We start from the raw sequence: 20,554 nt of genomic DNA, 5'->3' as shown, positions 1-20,554 counted from the left end.
TGCTGTGAGGAAGGCTCCCAGGCTCTCCCCTGCACTGCACTACAGAAACAGGGTTAAAACAGAGAGGGGGGGCACTTATTTGGCGATATGATTACATATGTGAAAATGCTATAAGGGAAAACACTTGTATAAGGGGTTGTCCCTATATAATTATAGCGTTTTTGGTGTGTGCTGGCAAACTCTCCCTCTGTCTCCCCAAAGGGCTAGTGGGGTCCTGTCCTCTATCAGAGCATTCCCTGTGTGTGTGCTGTGTGTCGGTACGTGTGTGTCGACATGTAGGAGGACGATGTTGGTGAGGAGGCGGAGCAAATTGCCTGTATTGGTGATGTCACTCTCTAGGGAGTCGACACCGGAATGGATGGCTTATTTAGGAATTACGTGATAATGTCAACACGATGCAAGGTCGGTTGACGACATGAGACGGCCGGCAAACAAATTAGTACCTGTCCAGGCGTCTCAGACACCGTCAGGGGCTTGTAAAAACGCCCATTTACCTCAGTTGGTCGACACAGACAAAGACACGGACACTGACTTCAGTGTCGACGGTGAAGAAACAAACGTATTTTCCTTTAGGGCCACACGTTACATGTTAAGGGCAATGAAGGAGGTGTTACATATTTCTGATACTACAAGTACCACAAATAAGGGTATTATGTAGGGTGGGAATAATCTACTTGTAGTTTTTCCTGAATCAGATAAATTAAAGTGTGTGATGATACGTGGGTTTCCTCCGATAGAAAATTATTGGAGGTATACCTTTTCCCGCCAGAAGTGAGGGCAAGTTGGGAAACACACCTTAGGGTGGATAAGGCGCTCACACGCTTATAAAAACAAGTGGCGTTACCGTCTCCAGATACGGCCGCCCTCAAAGAGCCAACTGATAGGAAGCTGAAAAATATCCTAAAAAGTATATACACACATACTGGTGTTATACTACGACCAGCAATCGCCTCAGCCTGGATGTGCAGCGCTGGGGGGGCTTGGTCGGATTTCCTGACTGAAAATATTGATACCCTTGACAGGAACAATATTTTATTGACTATAGAGCATTTTAAGGATGCATTTCTATATATGCGAGATGCGCAGAGGGATATTTGCATTCTGGCATCAAGAGTAGATGTGATGTCCATATCTGCCAGACGATGTTTATAGACACGACAGTGGTCAGGTGATGCAGATTCCAGACGGCACATGGAAGTATTGCCGTATAAAGGGGCGGTCCATCGGACCTGGTGGCCATGGCAACAGCTGGAAAATCCACTTTTGTTACCCCAAGTCACATCTCAGCAGAAAAGGACACAGTCTTTTCAGTCTCAGTCCTTTCGTACCCATAAAGGCAGGCGGGCAAAAGGCCAGTCATATCTGCCCAGGATTAGAGGAAAGGGAAGAAGACTGCAGCAGGCAGCCCATTCCCAGGAACAGAAGTCCTCCACAGCTTCTGCCAAGTCCGCAGCATGACGCTGGGGCCATACAAGCGGACTCAGGTGCGGTGGGGGGTCATCTCAAGAGTTTCAGCACGCAGTGGGCTCACTCGCAAGTGGACTCCTGGATCCTACACGTAGTATCCCAGGTGTACATTGGAAATTCGAGACGTCTTCCCCTCACAAGTTCCTGAAGTCTGCTTTACCAACGTCTCCCTCCGACAGGGAGGCAGTATTGGAAAAAAATTCACAGGCTGTATTCCCAGCAGGTGATAATCAAAGTACCCCTCCTACAACAAGGGAAGGGGTATTATTCCACACTATATTGTGGTACTGAAGCCAAACGGCTCGGTGAGATCTAAAAGATTTGAAAATTACATACAAGGGTTCAAATCAAGATGGAGTCACTCAGAGCAGTGATAGCGAACCAGGACGATATGGTGTCACTGGATATCAGGGACGCTTACCTACATGTCCAAATTTTGCCCTTCTCACCAAGGGTATCTCAGGTTCGTGGTACAGAACTGTCACTATCAGTTCAGACGCTGCCGTTTGGATTGTCCACGGCACCCCGGGTCTTTACCATGGTAATGGCCGAAATGATGATTCTTCCTAAAAGAAATATGGACGCTTTCCTGATAAGGGCAAGGTCCAGAGAACAGTTGGCGGTCGGAGTAGCACTATCTCAAGTAGTTCTACGACAGCACGAGTGGATTCTAAATATTCCAAAATCGCAGCTTTTTCCGACGACACGTCTAATGTTCCTAGGAATGATTCTGGACACAGTCCAGAAAAGGATGTTTTCTCCCGGAGAAGAAGACCAGGGAGTTATCCGAGCTAGTCAGGAACCTCCTAAAACCAGGAAAAGTATCAGTGCATCATTGCACAAGGGTCCTGTGAAAAATGGTGGTTTCTTACAAAGCGATCCCATTCGGTAGATTTCACGCAAGAACCTTTCAGTGGAATCTGCTGGGAAAATGGTCCGGATCGCATCTTCAGATGCATCAGCGGATAACCCTGTCTCCAAGGACAAGGGTGTTTTTCTTCTGCGGTGGCTGCAGAGTGCTCATCTATGAAAGGGCCGCAGATTCGACATTCAGGACTGGGTCCTGGTGACCACGGATGCCAGCCTGAGTGGCTGGGGAGCAGTCACACAAGGAAAAAATTTCCAGGGAGTGTGATCAAGTCTGGAGACTTCTCTCCACATAAATATACTGGAGCTAAGGGCAATTTACAAGGCTCTAAGCTTAGCAAGACCTCTGCTTCAAGGTCAGCCGGTATTGATCCAGTGGGACAACATCACGGCAGTCGCCCACGTAAACAGACAGGGCGGCACATGAAGCAGGAGGGAAATGGCAGAAACTGCAAGGATTCTTCGCTGGGCGAAAAATCATGTGATAACACTCTCAGCAGTGTTAATTCCGGGAGTGGAAAACTGGGAAGCAAACTTCCTCAGCAGGCATAACCTCCACCCGGGAGAGTGGGGACTTCAGCGGGAAGTCTTCCACATGATTGTAAACCGTTGGGAAAAACCAAAGGTGGACATGATGGCGTCCCGCCTGAACAAAAAACTAGACAAATATTGCGCCAGGTCAAGGGACCCTCAGGCAATAGCGGTGGACGCTCTGGTAACACTGTGGGTGTACCAGTCAGGGTATGTGTTCCCTCCTATGCATCTCATACCAAAAGTACTGAGAATCATAAGAAGGAGATGAGTAAGAACGATACTCGTGGTTCCGGATGGGTCAAGAAGGACTTGGTACCCGGAACTTCAAGAGATGCTCACGGAAGAACCGTGGCCTCTACCTTTAAGAAAGGACCTGCTCCAGCAGGGGCCTTGTCTGTTCCAAGACTTACCGCGACTGCGTTTGACGGCATGGCAGTTGAACGCCGGATCCTGAAAGGGCATTCCAGATGAAGTCATCCCTACCCTGGTCGAAGCCAGGAAGGATGTAACCGCAAAACATTTTCACCGCATTTGGCGAAAATATGTTGCGTGGTGTGAGGCCAAGAAGGTCCCTACAGAGGAATTCCAACTGGGTCGTTTCCTACATTTCCTGAAAACAGGACTGTCTATGCGCCTAAAATTAGGGTCCATTAAGGTTAAAATTTCGACCCTGTAAAATTTCTTCCAGAAAGAACTGGCTTCAGTGCCTGAAGTTCAGACGTTTGTAAAAGGGGTACTGCATATACAGCCTCCTTTTGTGCCCCCAGTGGCACCTTGGGATCTCAATGTTGTTTTGAGTTTCCTAAAAGTCACATTGGTTTGATCCACTTTCCACTGTGGAATTAAAATATTTCACATGGAAGGTGAAGATTCTATTAGCCCTGGCTTCAGCCAGGCGTGTGTCAGAATGGGCGGCTTTATCATATAAAAGCCCTTACTTAATTTTTCATTCTGACAGGGCAGAATTGAGGACTCGTCCTCAATTTCTCCTTAAGGTGTTTTCTGTTTTTCACATGAACCAACCTATTGTGGTACCTGCGGCTACTAGGGACTTGGAGGACTCCAAGTTACTTGACGTTGTCAGGGCCCTGAAAATATATGTTTCCAGGACGACTGGAGTCAGAAAATCTGACTCGCTGTTTAGCCTGTATGCACCCAACAAGATGGGTGTTCCTGCTTCTAAGCAGACGATTGCTCGCTGGATTTGTAGTACAATTCAGCTTGCACATTCTGTGGCAGGCTTGCCACAGCCAAAATCAGTAAAAGCCCATTCCACAAGGAAGTGGGCTCATCTTGGGCGGCTGCCCGAGGGGTCTCGGCTTTACAACTTTGCCGAGCTGCTACTTGGTCAGGGGCACACCCTGACTGAGGAGGACCTGGAGTTCTCTCATTCGGTGCTGCAGAGTCATCCGCACTCTCCCGCCCGTTTGGGAGCTTTGGTATAATCCCCATGGTCCTGACGGAGTCCCCAGCATCCACTTAGGACGTTAGAGAAAATAAGAATTTACTTACCGAAAATTCTATTTCTCGTAGTCCGTAGTGGATGCTGGGCGCCCATCCCAAGTGCGGATTGTCTGCAATACTTGTACATAGTTATTGTTACAAAAATCGGGTTATTCTTGTTGTGAGCCATCTTTTCAGAGGCTCCTTCGTTGTTATCATACTGTTAACTGGGTTCAGATCACAGGTTGTACGGTGTGATAGGTGTGGCTGGTATGAGTCTTACCCGGGATTCAATATCCTTCCTTATTATGCACGCTCGTCCGGGCACAGTATCCTAACTGAGGCTTGGAGGAGGGTCATAGGGGGAGGAGCCAGTGCACACCACCTGATCCTAAAGCTTTTATTATTGTGCCCTGTCTCCTGCGGAGCCGCTAAACCCCATGGTCCTGACGGAGTCCCCAGCATCCACTACGGACTACGAGAAATAGAATTATCGGTAAGTAAATTCTTATTAATTCATTCATATACACTCTACGTATATTTAGATTGTAAGCTCACACGAGCAGCGCCCTCTTCGTTCTTTTCCATCCCTTATACCAGTGGTTCCCAACCTCGATCCTCAAGTACCCCCAACAGGTCATGTTTTCCAGGTCACCTAGCAGTTGAACAGGTGCATTCATTACTCACTGACACATTTTAAAAGCCCCACAGGTAAACCTAATTATTTCATTTGCAATCCTGTGAGGAGACCTGGAAAACATGAACTGTTGGCGGTACTTGAGGACCGCGGTTGGGAACCACTGGCTTATACCATCATCTCCAACAGTGGCACCATACCAGCTGAACGGGCGTGTGTGTATATAATGACTACTGATGCAGCAATGTTTATAAACCTTGTACTACAATGTTTTGTACTGTAATGCTGGGTACACACTAGACCACAGGTTCTCAAACTCGGTCCTCAGGACCCCACACTGTACATGTTTTGCAGGTCTCCTCACAGAATCACAAGTGAAATAATTTGCTCCACCTGTGGACCTTTTAAAAATGTGTCAGTGAGTAATTAATACACCTGTGCACCTGCTGGGTTACCTGCAAATCATGCACTGTGTGGGGTCCTGAGGACCGAGTTTGAGAACCTATGTACTAGACCACAGGTTCTCAAACTCAGTCCTCAGGACCCCACACAGTGCATGTTTTGCAGGTCTCCTCACAGAATTACAAGTGAAATAATTAGCTCCACCTGTGGACCTTTTAAAATGGGTCAGTGAGTAATTAATACACCTGTGCACCTGCTGGGTTACCTGCAAAACATGCACTGTGTGGGGTCCTGAGGACCGAGTTTGAGAACCCCTGTACTAGACGATATGGCACCCGATCCCGCAGATCAGAGAGACACATCGGGTACATCGTCTAGTGATATGCACGCTCCCACAAGTCGCTAGCGACATTCCCCGACGGCCCTGCAGCAGAGCTGACTGGGGATGTCGCTAGCAAGGGATCCAGTCTTTAGGTCGACAGTAAGTAGGTCGACACTTTCTAGGTTGACCACTATTGTTCGACAGGGACTCTAGGTCGACATGACAAAAAGGTCGACATGAGTTTTTCACATTCTTTTTACTTTTTCATACTTTACGATCCACGTGGACTACAACTGGGAACGATAACCTGTGCCGAGCGCAGCAGTAGTGAGCTAGGCACCTTGCTCGAAGCATGGCGAGCGAATCGAGCCATGCAAGGGGACACGGTGCACTAATTGGGGTTCCAGGTCACTGTACGTAGAAAACGACACCAAAAAAAGTAAAAAAACCTAGTCGACCTAGTACATGTCAACCTAGAGTCCCTGTTGACCTAGAAACAGTGGCGTAACTACTGCCCCCGCAACCCTCGCGGTGGCTTGGGGGCGAGGGGCTGCGGGGGCGCCACTGACAGAACAGATTGACATGCGGACGAGCGTCCGCATGTCAATCTGCAGGTCTCCTTCCCTCCGCTGCTGAACGGAGGGACACGGAGCGCACAGCGCGCGCCCCCCTGTGTCCCTCCCTGGCTCTCCGGCTGTCTAATAAAGGAAGTGCCGGTTCGTGAGCTCTGATTGGCTCACGAACCGGCACTTCCTTTATTAGACAGCCGGAGAGCCAGGAGGGACACTGGAGAGGCGCGCGCTGTGCCCTCTGTGTCCCTCCAACACAAAGGAGGGGGGGGGGGGAGAGCAGGCACTGTGGGGGAATATCTGCCACTGGGGGGGAATATCTGCCACTGGGGGAATATACCTGGCACTGTGGGGGAATATCTGCCACTGGGGGAATATACCTGGCACTGTGGGGGACTATCTGGCACTGGGGGCATATACCTGGCACTGTGGGGGAATATCTGGCACTGGGGGCATATACCTGGCACTGTGGGGGAATATCTGCCACTGGGGGGCATATACCTGGCACTGTGGGGGACTATCTGGCACTGGGGGCATATACCTGGCACTGTGGGGGAATATCTGCCACTGGGGGGCATATACCTGGCACTGTGGGGGACTATCTGGCACTGGGGGCATATGCCTGGCACTGTGGGGGACTATCTGGCACTGGGGGCATATACCTGGCACTGTGGGGGACTATCTGGCACTGGGGGGGCATATAGCTGGCACTGTGGGGGAATATCTGGCACTGGGGGCATATACCTGGCTCTGTGGAGGACTATCTGGCACTGGTGGCATATACCTGGCACTGTGGGGGAATATCTGCCACTGGGGGAATATACCTGGCACTGTGGGGGAATATCTAGCACTGGGGGCATATACCTGGCACTGTGGGGGAATATCTGCCACTGGGGGAATATACCTGGCACTGTGGGGGAATATCTGGCACTGGGGGACATATAGCTGGCACTGTGGGGGACTATCTGGCACTGGGGTCATATACCTGGCACTGTGGGGGACTATCTGGCACTGGGGGCATATACCTGGCACTGGGGGGGAATATCTGGCACTGGGGGCATATACCTGGCACTGGGGGGGAATATCTGCCACTGGGGGCATATACCTGGCACTGTGTTGGAATATCTGGCACTGGGGGCATATACCTGGCACTGTGGGGGAATATCTGCCACTGGGGGAATATACCTGGCACTCTGGGGGAATATCTGGCAGTGGGGGGCATATAGCTGGCACTGTGGGGGACTATCTGGCACTGGGGGCATATACCTGGCACTGTGGGGGACTATCTGGCACTGGGGGCATATACCTGGCACTGTGGGGGAATATCTGGCACTGGGGGCATATACCTGGCACTGTGGGGGAATATCTGGCACTGGGGGGAGCAGGCAGTGAGGGGGCATATGTGGCACTGTGGGGGAATATCTTGCACTGGTGGCATATACCTGGCACTGTGGGGGAATATCTGGCACTGGGGGCATAAACCTGGCACTGTGGGGGAATATCTGGCACTGGGGGCATATACCTGGCACTGTGGGGGACTATCTGGCACTGGGGGCATATACCTGGCACTGTGGGGGACTATCTGGCACTGGGAGCATATGTGGCCCTGGGAGCACGGCCCTAGCAACAAGCACTACCCCCTAGCAACGAGCATGACACCCAGTGCATGAAACCCCTGGCAACGAGCATGACACCCAGTGCATGAAACCCCTGGCAACGAGCATAACACCCAGTGCATGAAACCCCTGGCAACGAGCATGACACCCTGAGCATGAAAACCCCTGGCACCGTGCATGGAACCAAGAGCATGAAACCCCTGGCAACGAGCATGACACCCAGTGCATGAAACCCCTGGCAACGAGCAGGTAATTTAAAAGTAATTAGAAGCCTTACTGTAGAACTTAATGTGTAATGGGCATTACGGTGTGTGGCATAATGTATCACGGACATTGCGGTGTGTGTCATAATGTGTCAGGCATTACGGTGTGTTGTATACTATATCACGGGCATTGTGGTATGTGGTATAATGTCTTGGGGTCATTGCGGTGTGGCATAATGTATAACGGGCATTGCGGTATGTGTCATACTGTGTCACAGATACGGTGTGTAGCATAATGTATAACGGGCATTGCGATTCCTGTCATAATGTGTCACAGGCATTACGGTGTGTGGCATAATGTGTCGGGGGCATTACAGTGTGTGCATATTGTGTCATGTGCATTGTTGTGTGTGGCATAATGGCTAAGGCCATTGCAGTATGTGGCATAATGTATACTGGGCATTACTATAAGGAGGAAAAATGACAAATAATGTAAGGGGCATGAATCAGGATTATTTTTCTTTCCTGTGGTGGCTAACGTCTGGGCGTGCAGGTTGCAAAACTGGGGTATAAGGTAGTCTTTTCCTGCAATGCCACGCCCCTTTACGCGAAGCCACGCCCATTTCAGCGAAGCCACACCCCTACTAGTGCCAGGGGGGGGCGTCGAAGAATTTTTTGGCTTGGGGGAGAAAAATTTTTAGTTACGCCACTGCCTAGAAACCATGTCGACCTACTTACTGTCGACCAATAGTGGTCGACCTACACACTGTCGACCTATGTCTAATCTACCTAACACACCCACTAGCAATTACATAACGTGGCTCCCTCCATCGGACCTGGCACTTGCCACATGCTGGGTCGCAAAACACAGGGCGATCGGGCACAGGTAGCATTAAATGTAATAACAATGTATAGAGAAAATACCACAGTTGGACAGTGAGTAACCCTTTTTAGTGGGAAGGAAAAAGTGTGTATTCCAATTTATTAGTATGCTGTCCTAGTTGGTGGTGCACCCAGAGCCAGAAAGTACACAGACTTACAATGGGAGAAAAAAGAAGGCTCTTGTGTGGGCGCACTCTTAGAAAGAAGTTGATACAGTATGTGAATTGGAAAATGCTTAAAACATAACTTTTATTGATATTATTAAACCAAAATTTCCCATCCCAGGGATCAGTGAGAGAATAAAGATTTTGTAAAAAATGTTAAAATGTTCTGGTCTCTTTATTTCAACGAGTGTTCGGAAAGGTTGTAGACATTGGATTGTCATACCCCCATTCCCCCTGATCAGTACAGGGTTTCTGTATTGATGGGACCGGGGGGTGGTCAAAACAAAATATTTAAAAGAGTCCAAAATAGACTTAACTTAGATTTGGTAGAATGGTAATCAATGGTCATTCAATTGCAATAATATATATTCTTTATTGCAATTGAATGCCTCCAATTCTGTCTATAAAGATTGTATTTGTACATAATTCAGGTATTTAATCCTAAAGCCCAGTACCCACGGGCCGATGCATGAGAGATGTGTGCTGAGCGAACCGCTCAGCACACATCTCTCCCGCCGCTCAGCACAGCGCAATCTGTGCTGAGCGTGCGGGGGGAGACGGGGGGCCGCTCACTTCACCCAGCGGGTGAAACGAGCGACCCGCTAGATTGGCCTGCATGCAGGCCAATCTAGCAGCAGCGATAGCGATGCGCGGGGCTGCGCATCGCTATCGCTGTAAGGGGTACTCACGGAGCGATCAGGCTGATATTCTAAGCAATCTTGTCAGATTGCTTAGAATATCGCTCCGTGAGTACCCCCCTTTTGTGTGGTGACCATTGATTACCATTCTACCAAATCTAAGTTAAATCTATTTTGGACTCTCTTAAATATTCTGTTTTGACCACCCCCCGGTCCCATCAATACAGAAATCCTGTACTGGTCAGGGGAAATGGGGGTATGACAATCCAATGTCTACAACCTTTCCGAACACTCTTTGAAATAAAGAGACCAGAACATTTTAACATTTTTTACAAAATCTTTATTCTCTCACTGATCCCTGGGATGGGAAATTTTGGTTTAATAATATCAATAAAAGTTATGTTTTAAGCATTTTCCAATTCACATACTGTATCAACTTCTTTCTAAGAGTGCGCCCACACAAGAGCCTTCTTTTTTCTCCCATTGTAAGTACATGCCGGGTCGCATCAGCTGTGATGTCGGGCTGGGTGCACATCGCTAAGTGCCCTGGAGTGTCTTCAGGGGGTACGGGGATCCTGTACAGCCGTCTGTTTCTCCATCGGCCTGTAAGTCACCCCGGGTCACATGGCCCCTCCAGAGCCAGTTTCACAGATACCCGGCTCCTGCACACCGCGTTACATTAGTAAAACATGTGCACAGCTGCATGCCGCCTCTTCCACATGCCCGTGTTCCTGCTGGCAGCACTGTGCACCCAGCTCCCTCTCCCCTTCCGCACTGCTGCGGTTGAGGCATGCATACTGAGCGGACTACCTCCTGTCCTTCACTGTGATCACTGCTGGCAGTGTGGTACAAGTGGTTCTCTATCTCCCTGCAGCTGCGGCCTGGGACCAGTGTGCTACTACTGTGCTCTCCTGTGTACTGTCTGTCTCCCCCCCCCCCCCCCCCCCCCATCTGGACGCACAGTGCTATTGTCGTGCTCTGTGATAATTACATTGCCAGCCGTCTCTATCCTTTTTCCCTGGCTCTCTGTGTTACTTCGGATACTATGGTAAAACAGGGGCAAGCTGCTGCTGCTGCAGCTAAGTTGGAAAAGTATGCACGCCCCCCTGCCTCACAGCCGCCTTCTGGAGATGCAGCCCAAGGCCTCCCTTCAGCCCCTGCTTCTACATCCTCGGCCTCTGGCTCGGAGCAGCCTAATACGCCTGAAGAGACCCTGCAGCAGGTCCTGGAGGCTGTCACCTCTAGTGAGAAGCGTTTATCTGATAACATGGAGAAGGTGCAATTACATCTTTCATTATTACACCAAGACCATCAAAGAGCTCGGGAACAAGGGGAGGCTGAGGCACGCTTCTCCACCCTGGAGGACTCTCATTCTCCTTTACAGGTACAGGTCACACCCTATAAATATCTTCTTTGTATTATTCTAATCATTCTTATAGCCAAAGCTGGAGTTTAAAGTCTATGACAGGTCAGGCAGTGCCCCCCCCTCCTACCTTGTCCGCACATCTCTGATCAAAGCTCACTACATTTCCAGCAGTGGAGATGTAGCTACACTCACCGTGGCTACATCCTGCTGAGACGTGCACTCCCAGAGGGGCTAGGCACCAGACGGGCTGCGTCTTTTGGCACCTCATTGTGAATAGGGCGCGTGCGCATCTTAGATGTGCTCGCGGTCGAGGCACGAATACGCCTACATCTGTATATACTGCTGCACCTTTGCATGATGCCCACATATATGCACCTGTGTATAATGCCCACATGTATATACTGCTGCACCTGTGTATAATGCCCACATATATATACTGCTGCACCCGTGTATAATGGCCCTCATTCCGAGTTGTTCGCTCGCTAGCAGTTTTTAGCAGCCGTGCAAACGCTATGCCGCCTCCCACTGGGAGTGCATTTTCTCTGACGTCCTAGTGGATGCTGGGTACTCCGTAAGGACCATGGGGAATAGACGGGCTCCGCAGGAGACTGGGCACTTCTTTAAAGAAAAGATTAGGTACTACATCTGGTGTGCACTGGCTCCTCCCTCTATGCCCCTCCTCCAGACCTCAGTTAGAATCTGTGCCCGGCCTGAGCTGGATGCACTTAGTGGGCTCTCCTGAGTTCACTAAAAAGAAAAGTATTTGTTAGGTTTTTTATTTTCAGTGAGATCTGCTGGCAACAGACTCACTGCTACGTGGGACTTAGGGGAGAGAAGCAAACCTACCTGCTTGCAGCTAGCTTGTGCTTCTAGGCTACTGGACACCATTAGCTCCAGAGGGATCGAACACAGGGCCCGACCTCGATCATCCGTTCCCGGAGCCGCGCCGCCGTCCCCCTTACAGAGCCAGAAGACGGAAGAAACAGGAGGAAATCGGCGGCTGAGACTTCGGTCTTCAATAAGGTAGCGCACAGCACTGCAGCTGAGCGCCATTGCTCCCACAGCACACCACACGCTCCAGTCACTGGTGGGTGCAGGGCGCTGGGGGGGGCGCCCTGGGCTGCAATTAATATACCTTTTGGCAATAAAAAGCACATAATACAGTGTTTAACACTGTATATGTGCAGAAACCCCCGCCATTAACGTTATAAAAAGCGGGAGAAGCCCGCCGTTGAAGGGGCGGGGCTATCTCCCTCAGCACAGCCAGCGCCATTTTCTCTTCACAGCTCCGCTGGAAGGACGCTCCCCAGGCTCTCCCCTGCAGTATACACTACAGAAAGGGTAAAAAAGAGAGGGGGGGCACATAAATTTAGGCGCAAATTGTGATATAAGCAGCTATAGGGGGAAAATTCACTTTGTGTATAGTGTATATCCCTCTGTTACATAGCGCTCTGGTGTGTGCTGGCTTACTCTCTCTCTGTCTCCCCAAAGGACTTTGTGGGGTCCTGTCCTCAGTCAGAGCATTCCCTGTGTGTGTGCGGTGTGTCGGTACGGCTGTGTCGACATGTTTGATGAGGACGCTTACGTGGAGGCGGAGCAGGTGCCGATTAGTGTGATGTCGCCCCCTGCGGGGCCGACACCTGAGTGGATGGATATGTGGAAGGTATTAACCGACAGTGTCAACTCCTTGCATAAAAGGTTCGATGACGCAGCTTTGGGACAGCCGGCATCTCAGCCCGCGCCTGCCCAGGCATCTCAGAGGCCGTAAGGGGCTCAAAAACGCCCGCTACCTCAGATGGCAGACACAGATGTCGACACGGAGTCTGACTCCAGTGTCGACGAGGATGAGACAAATATACAATCCACTAGGGCCATCCGATGCATGATTACGGCAATGAAAAATGTGTTGCACATTTCTGACATTAACCCGGTTACCACAAAAAAGGATATTATGTTTGGGGAGAAAAAGCAGCCAGTGACTTTTCCCCCATCTGATGAGTTAAATGAATTGTGTGAAGAAGCATGGGGTTCCCCAGATAAGAAACTAGTAATTTATAAGCGGTTACTAATGGCGTACCCTTTCCCGCCAACGGATAGGTTACGCTGGGAGACATCCCCTAAGGTGGACAAGGCGCTCACACGCTTATCAAAAAAGGTGGCACTGCCTTCTCAGGATACGGCCGCCTTAAAGGAGCCTGCAGATAGAAAGCAGGAGGCTATCCTGAAGTCTGTGTATACACACTCAGGTACTATACTGAGACCTGCTATTGCTTCAGCATGGATGTGTAGTGCTGCAGCAGCGTGGTCTGATTCCCTGTCTGATAACATTGATTCCCTTGACAGGGACACTATATTGCTAACCATAGAGCATATTAAAGACATAGTCTTATATATGAGAGATGCACAGAGGGACATTTGCCGGCTGGCATCTAGAATTAATGCAATGTCCATTTCTGCCAGGAGAGTATTATGGACTCGGCAGTGGACAGGTGATGCTGATTCTAAAAGGCACATGGAAATTTTGCCTTATAAGGGTGAGGAATTGTTTGGGGACGGTCTTTCGGACCTCGTATCCACAGCAACAGCTGGGAAGTCGACTTTTTTACCTCAGGTTCCCTCACAGCCTAAGAAAGCACCGTATTATCAAGTACAGTCCTTTTGCCTCAGAAAGGCAAGCGGGTTAGAGGCGCGTCCTTTCTGCCCAGAGGCAGGGGTAGAGGGAAAAAGCTGCACCATACAGCCAGTTCCCAAGAACAAAAATCCTCCCCTGCTTCCACTAAGTCCACCGCATGACGCTGGGGCTCCACATGTGGAGCCAGGTGCGGTGGGGGCCCGTCTCTGGAACTTCAGCGACCAGTGGGTTCGCTCACAGGTGGATCTCTGGGTTCTACAAGTGGTATCTCAGGGATACAAGCTGGAGTTCGAGACGTCTCCCCCTCGCCGTTACCTCAAATCAGCCTTGCCAGCTACTCCCCAGGACAGGGAGGTAGTACTGGCGGCAATTCACAAGCTGTACCTCCAGCAGGTGATAATCAAAGTTCCCCTCCTTCAACAGGGACGGGGTTACTATTCCACAATGTTTGTGGTACCGAAACCAGACGGTTCGGTGAGACCCATTCTAAATTTGAAATCCTTGAACACTTATATAAGGAAGTTCAAGTTCAAAATGGAATCGCTCAGGGCGGTTATTGCAAGCCTGGAAGAGGGGGATTACATGGTATCACTGGACATCAAGGATGCTTACCTACTTGTCCCCATTTACCCACCTCACCAGGTGTACCTCCGTTTTGTGGTACAGGACTGCCATTACCAATTCCAGACGTTGCCGTTTGGTCTGTCCACGGCACCGAGGGTATTTACCAAAGTAATGGCCGAAATGATGATACTCCTTCGGAAGAAGGGAGTTATAATCATCCCGTACTTGGACGATCTCCTTATAAAGGCGAGGTCCAGGGAGCAGTTGTTGGTCGGAGTAGCAAGGAAGTGCTACAACAGCACGGCTGGATTCTGAATATCCCAAAGTCGCAGCTGGTTCCTACGACGCGTCTGCTGTTCCTGGGTATGATTCTGGACACAGAACAGAAGAAGGTGTTTCTCCCGGAGGAGAAGGCCAAGGAGTTGTCATCTCTGGTCAGAGACCTCCTAAAACCAAAACAGGTGTCGGTGCATCACTGCACGCGAGTCCTGGGAAAGATGGTAGCTTCTTACGAGGCAATTCCAGACGTTTGGTCTGTCCACGGCACCGAGGGTATTTACCAAGGTAATGGCCGAAATGATGATACTCCTTCGAAAGAAGGGAGTTATAATTATCCCGTACTTGGACGATCTCCTTATAAAGGCGAGGTCCATGGAGCAGTTGTTGGTCGGAGTAGCACTATCTTAGTGTCACAATCCTGACTGTAGGTTTTATATTTGGTGACTTACCCCTGCCATCTGTCCTGGATCCTGTGTCTTTTCACTCACGGAGTTAAACAGCTTGTCAGTTTTCCTGAGTTCTCTGCCTGAGAGGTAATAGTTAATTAGCTCCACCTGTGGTGATCTCCTGTGTGAGGCTGAATTCAGTAATCTAAAAGCAAGCATCCTGTGTTTTGCAGAAGTCCAGGCTTCAGTGTTCTCTTGGCCTGCTAGGCCTCATTCTACATCACAGCCTTGGCTAGAGTAGTCACATGACAGTGACATCACCTAATCCTGCCCACCAATCATCAAGGACCAGGAAGTATAAATCAGGAGGCTGAGTTGGAATCTGGGCCAGTTCCTTGTGTCACATACAGCCTTGTGTGGGTCTTAAGCTGAGCTCCCTAAAGGTAACCTTTGTACCTAAGTTCCTGTGTAAACTCTGTTCCCTTGTTACCGTTTGGTTTATTTGTGTGTTGCCATTTGATTTCACCATTTCCCTGAGTCTCAATGTAAAGGTACAGCTGCAATGTTTCGTCTTAAAGGCACAGTACTGAATTCCGTGTTCTCCACTGAAAACCACAGCTGTCGTGTTTCAGTTTTACTACTGTTGTAGTTGGGATCTCCAGGGCTCAGTACCTCGTGCCTCAGCATCTCCGTGCTTCCAGCATCTCCGTGCCTCAGCATCTCCGTGCCTCAGCACCTCCGTGCTTCCAGCACCTCAGTATCTCCGTGCCTCAGCACCTCAGTGCCTCAGCATCTCCGTGCGTCAGTACCTCCGTGCTTCCAGCACCTCAGTATCTCCGTGCCTCAGCATCTCCGTGCCTCAGCACCTCAGTGCCTCAGCATCTCAGTGCCTCAGTACCTCCGTGCTTCCAGCACCTCCGTGCCACAGCACCTCCGTGCCACAGCACCTCCGTGCCTCAGCACCTCAGTACCTCCGTGCCTCAGTACCTCCGTGCCTCAGTACCTCCGTGCTTCCAGCACCTCAGCACCTCCGTGACTCAGCATCTCCGTGACTCAGCATCTCCGTGCCTCAGCACCTCAGTGCCTCAGCATCTCAGTGCCTCAGTACCTCCGTGCTTCCAGCACCTCCGTGCCACAGCACCTCCGTGCCTCAGTACCTCCGTGCCACAGCATCTCCGTGCTTCCAGCACCTCCGTGCCTCAGCACCCCTACGCACCCCAGTGTCTCTACGCACCCCAGTGTCTCTACGCACCTCAGTGCCTCCACGCACCTCAGTGCCTCCACGCACCTCAGTGCCTCCAAGCACCTCAGTGTCTCCAAGCACCTCAGTGTCTCCAAGCACCTCAGTGTCTCCAAGCACCAAGCACCTCAGTGTCTCCAAGCACCTCAGTGTCCGCAAGCACCTCAGTGTCTCCAAGCACCCCGTGCCCTTTAGCACAATTATACCTGGTATTCTTCACTGATTCATCAGTGCCTTTCCAGTTCTGTCTTTCAGGAGACCTTCAGCATGCCTCCTGTCTGCCGACCTAATCCTGCATGAGGAGAACCTAGATTCGGCCATCTCTGCTGCGGTTCCTCTTCCCAGTCTCCGGAGGAAACCCAGAGTCCACGGCATTTCCAAACCAGGTCAGTGGTAGTATTCACATAATCCTCCAGTCGCCCGCACAGACTTCACTACACCGGGTTCACAAAAACCTCAGTCATGACAGTAGGAACTGGCCACATGGACCCGGCCGAAAGTGTTAGTCTGACGCATGACCTCCTAAGCAATATTGCAGGACGCTTGGAAGGTCTGGAGTCGACTCAGCATCGATTGGCACAGTGTCTGCAGCGGAATTCGTCCTCCAGAGATTCTATGACCTTCTGCTCTAAGACTCCTGACCAACTGCAGATTTTCTACCAGATGTTACTACAGTTACAAGAACTTTTGCCTAGTATTCTCTCTGTGATGCCTGATCTCCTCAGGAATACTACCAACGTTGTTGATCCTGTTTTGTCCCATTCAGTTAATAGAGTCTCTTCCTCTGCGCAAGGGAAAGTTTTTCATCAGAGCTATCCACGGCCCAAGCTCTCTGAAGCTGAACGTCAGCGGCGTAAGGAGCTACATCTCTGTCTTTACTGTGGAAATTCTGGTCATTTTGTTAAAGACTGTATTCTTCGCAAGCCAGGTAATAGTGACAAATCTCAGTATCATAGTGCTCATGTCTACAAGTCATCCACAGTATCCGATTCTTCTGCTGCTGACGGGGGTATCAAGAAGGCTACTCTTCTGAGAGAGACTCAAATTTATGACTGGGGTCCGGTGGTTAAAAGACCTTATCCCAAGTTGGGTGTCCAGAGAAGAATGTTCAAGCCATTTACAGTCACAGAGGAGTCCGTGTCCACAGACCCAGGAGGGGCGTCTTCAGAGCGTCCAGCCCCAGGAGGGGCGTCTTCAGAGCGTCCAGCCCCAGGAGGGGCGTCTTCAGAGCGTCCAGCCCCAGGAGGGGCGTCTTCAGAGCGTCCAGCCCCAGGAGGGGCGTCTTCAGAGCGTCCAGCCCCAGAGAGTCTTCAGAGTGCTGCCCAGCCAGTGAGTCTTCAGAGTGCTGCCCAGCCAGTGAGTCTTCAGAGTGCTGCCCAGCCAGTGAGTCTTCAGAGTGCTGCCCAGCCAGTGAGTCTTCAGAGTGCTGCCCAGCCAGAGAGTCTACAGAGTGCTGCCCAGCCAGAGATTCTACAGAGTGCTGCCCAGCCAGAGATTCTACAGAGTGCTGCCCAGCCAGAGATTCTACAGAGTGCTGCCCAGCCAGAGATTCTACAGAGTGCTGCCCAGCCAGAGATTCTACAGAGTGCTGCCCAGCCAGAGATTCTACAGAGTGCTGCCCAGCCAGAGATTCTACAGAGTGCTGCCCAGCCAGAGATTCTACAGAGTGCTGCCCAGCCCCGTGAAGAGGGGGCTCTTGCCTCAGCCCAGCCCCGTGAAGAGGGGGCTCTTGCCTCAGCCCAGCCCCGTGAAGAGGGGGCTCTTGCCTCAGCCCAGCCCCGTGAAGAGGGGGCTCTTGCCTCAGCCCAGCCCCGTGAAGAGGGGGCTCTTGCCTCAGCCCAGCCCCGTGAAGTGGGGGCTCTTGCCTCAGCCCAGCCCTGTGAAGAAAGGGCTCAGCCCGTCCCGGTTCCAGCCGGTCCAGCAATACTCCAGGCCCTGCCTGGTCAGTCCGTCCCGGTTCCAGCCGGTCCAGCAATACTCCAGGCCCAGCCTGGTCAGTCCGTCCCGGTTCCAGCCGGTCCAGCAATACTCCAGGCCCAGCCTGGTCAGTCCGTCCCGGTTCCAGCCGGTCCAGCAATACTCCAGGCTCCGCCTGGTCAGTCCGTCCCGGTTCCAGCCGGTCCAGCAATACTCCAGGCCCAGCTTGGCCAGTCCGTTCCGGTTCCAGCCGGTCCAGCAATACTCCAGGACCAGCCTGGTCCGTCTCCTTTGGCTCCAGCCAATTCAAGTATCCTTGGATCCAATCCAGTCCTACTCGTCCAGCCAAAGCTTTCTTCAGTTTCATCCTCTAAGCTTTCGTCTGATGGTTTTCCACCTATTTACTTTGATGGAGATTTATTGCAATATGCCGCTCTGGTTGAACAATTTCTCTCTCGGATGGAGTCTGATCCTTCAGGTGCAGTAACTCTTTCCAACGTTACTCGATATCTGTTCCTGGCATTCAGAGGAAGAGCTTTGGAGTGGGCCAACATGCTCTTTGAGAGTAATGATCCTGTGTTCCATGACTTACAGACTTTCAGTAACGCTGTAGTTAAAGAATTTAGTCCTAAACCTTTGGAATCTGCATCAACGAAGGTCCTAAATTCTTCTGTATGAATTTCTCAAGTTCCTCTAAGATTCAAGATGGGTGTCCGGAGTCCACCCTTGAAGAGGGGGATACTGTCACAATCCTGACTGTAGGTTTTATATTTGGTGACTTACCCCTGCCATCTGTCCTGGATCCTGTGTCTTTTCACTCACGGAGTTAAACAGCTTGTCAGTTTTCCTGAGTTCTCTGCCTGAGAGGTAATAGTTAATTAGCTCCACCTGTGGTGATCTCCTGTGTGAGGCTGAATTCAGTAATCTAAAAGCAAGCATCCTGTGTTTTGCAGAAGTCCAGGCTTCAGTGTTCTCTTGGCCTGCTAGGCCTCATTCTACATCACAGCCTTGGCTAGAGTAGTCACATGACAGTGACATCACCTAATCCTGCCCACCAATCATCAAGGACCAGGAAGTATAAATCAGGAGGCTGAGTTGGAATCTGGGCCAGTTCCTTGTGTCACATACAGCCTTGTGTGGGTCTTAAGCTGAGCTCCCTAAAGGTAACCTTTGTACCTAAGTTCCTGTGTAAACTCTGTTCCCTTGTTACCGTTTGGTTTATTTGTGTGTTGCCATTTGATTTCACCATTTCCCTGAGTCTCAATGTAAAGGTACAGCTGCAATGTTTCGTCTTAAAGGCACAGTACTGAATTCCGTGTTCTCCACTGAAAACCACAGCTGTCGTGTTTCAGTTTTACTACTGTTGTAGTTGGGATCTCCAGGGCTCAGTACCTCGTGCCTCAGCATCTCCGTGCTTCCAGCATCTCCGTGCCTCAGCATCTCCGTGCCTCAGCATCTCCGTGCCTCAGCACCTCCGTGCTTCCAGCACCTCAGTATCTCCGTGCCTCAGTACCTCAGTGCCTCAGCATCTCCGTGCGTCAGTACCTCCGTGCTTCCAGCACCTCAGTATCTCCGTGCCTCAGCATCTCCGTGCCTCAGCACCTCAGTGCCTCAGCATCTCAGTGCCTCAGTACCTCCGTGCTTCCAGCACCTCCGTGCCACAGCACCTCCGTGCCACAGCACCTCCGTGCCTCAGCACCTCAGTACCTCCGTGCCTCAGTACCTCCGTGCCTCAGTACCTCCGTGCTTCCAGCACCTCAGCACCTCCGTGACTCAGCATCTCCGTGACTCAGCATCTCCGTGCCTCAGCACCTCAGTGCCTCAGCATCTCAGTGCCTCAGTACCTCCGTGCTTCCAGCACCTCCGTGCTTCCAGCACCTCCGTGCCACAGCACCTCCGTGCCTCAGTACCTCCGTGCCACAGCATCTCCGTGCTTCCAGCACCTCCGTGCCTCAGCACCCCTACGCACCCCAGTGTCTCTACGCACCCCAGTGTCTCTACGCACCTCAGTGCCTCCACGCACCTCAGTGCCTCCACGCACCTCAGTGCCTCCAAGCACCTCAGTGTCTCCAAGCACCTCAGTGTCTCCAAGCACCTCAGTGTCTCCAAGCACCAAGCACCTCAGTGTCTCCAAGCACCTCAGTGTCCGCAAGCACCTCAGTGTCTCCAAGCACCCCGTGCCCTTTAGCACAATTATACCTGGTATTCTTCACTGATTCATCAGTGCCTTTCCAGTTCTGTCTTTCAGGAGACCTTCAGCATGCCTCCTGTCTGCCGACCTAATCCTGCATGAGGAGAACCTAGATTCGGCCATCTCTGCTGCGGTTCCTCTTCCCAGTCTCCGGAGGAAACCCAGAGTCCACGGCATTTCCAAACCAGGTCAGTGGTAGTATTCACATAATCCTCCAGTCGCCCGCACAGACTTC

General features: G+C 51.0%; 1 protein-coding gene across 1 annotated transcript in view; it reads left to right on the top strand.

The window, feature by feature from the left end:
* The first annotated feature begins 10,720 nt into the window (after window positions 1-10,720).
* Window positions 10,721-20,554, top strand: part of TREX2 (three prime repair exonuclease 2) — a 29,962-nt gene continuing 20,128 nt past the window's right edge. Inside the window, exon 1 of the mRNA XM_063936310.1 lies at window positions 10,721-11,128. Coding sequence (XP_063792380.1) covers window positions 10,790-11,128 — 339 coding nt within the window. The 5' untranslated portion in view covers window positions 10,721-10,789. The remainder of the gene's footprint in view (window positions 11,129-20,554) is intronic.

This window comes from Pseudophryne corroboree, chromosome 8 (assembly GCF_028390025.1).
Source record: "Pseudophryne corroboree isolate aPseCor3 chromosome 8, aPseCor3.hap2, whole genome shotgun sequence".
Classification (NCBI taxonomy): Eukaryota; Metazoa; Chordata; class Amphibia; order Anura; family Myobatrachidae; genus Pseudophryne; species Pseudophryne corroboree.
Note: the sequence above shows the minus strand (reverse complement) of the source record. Positions and strands in the feature narration are given on the sequence as shown.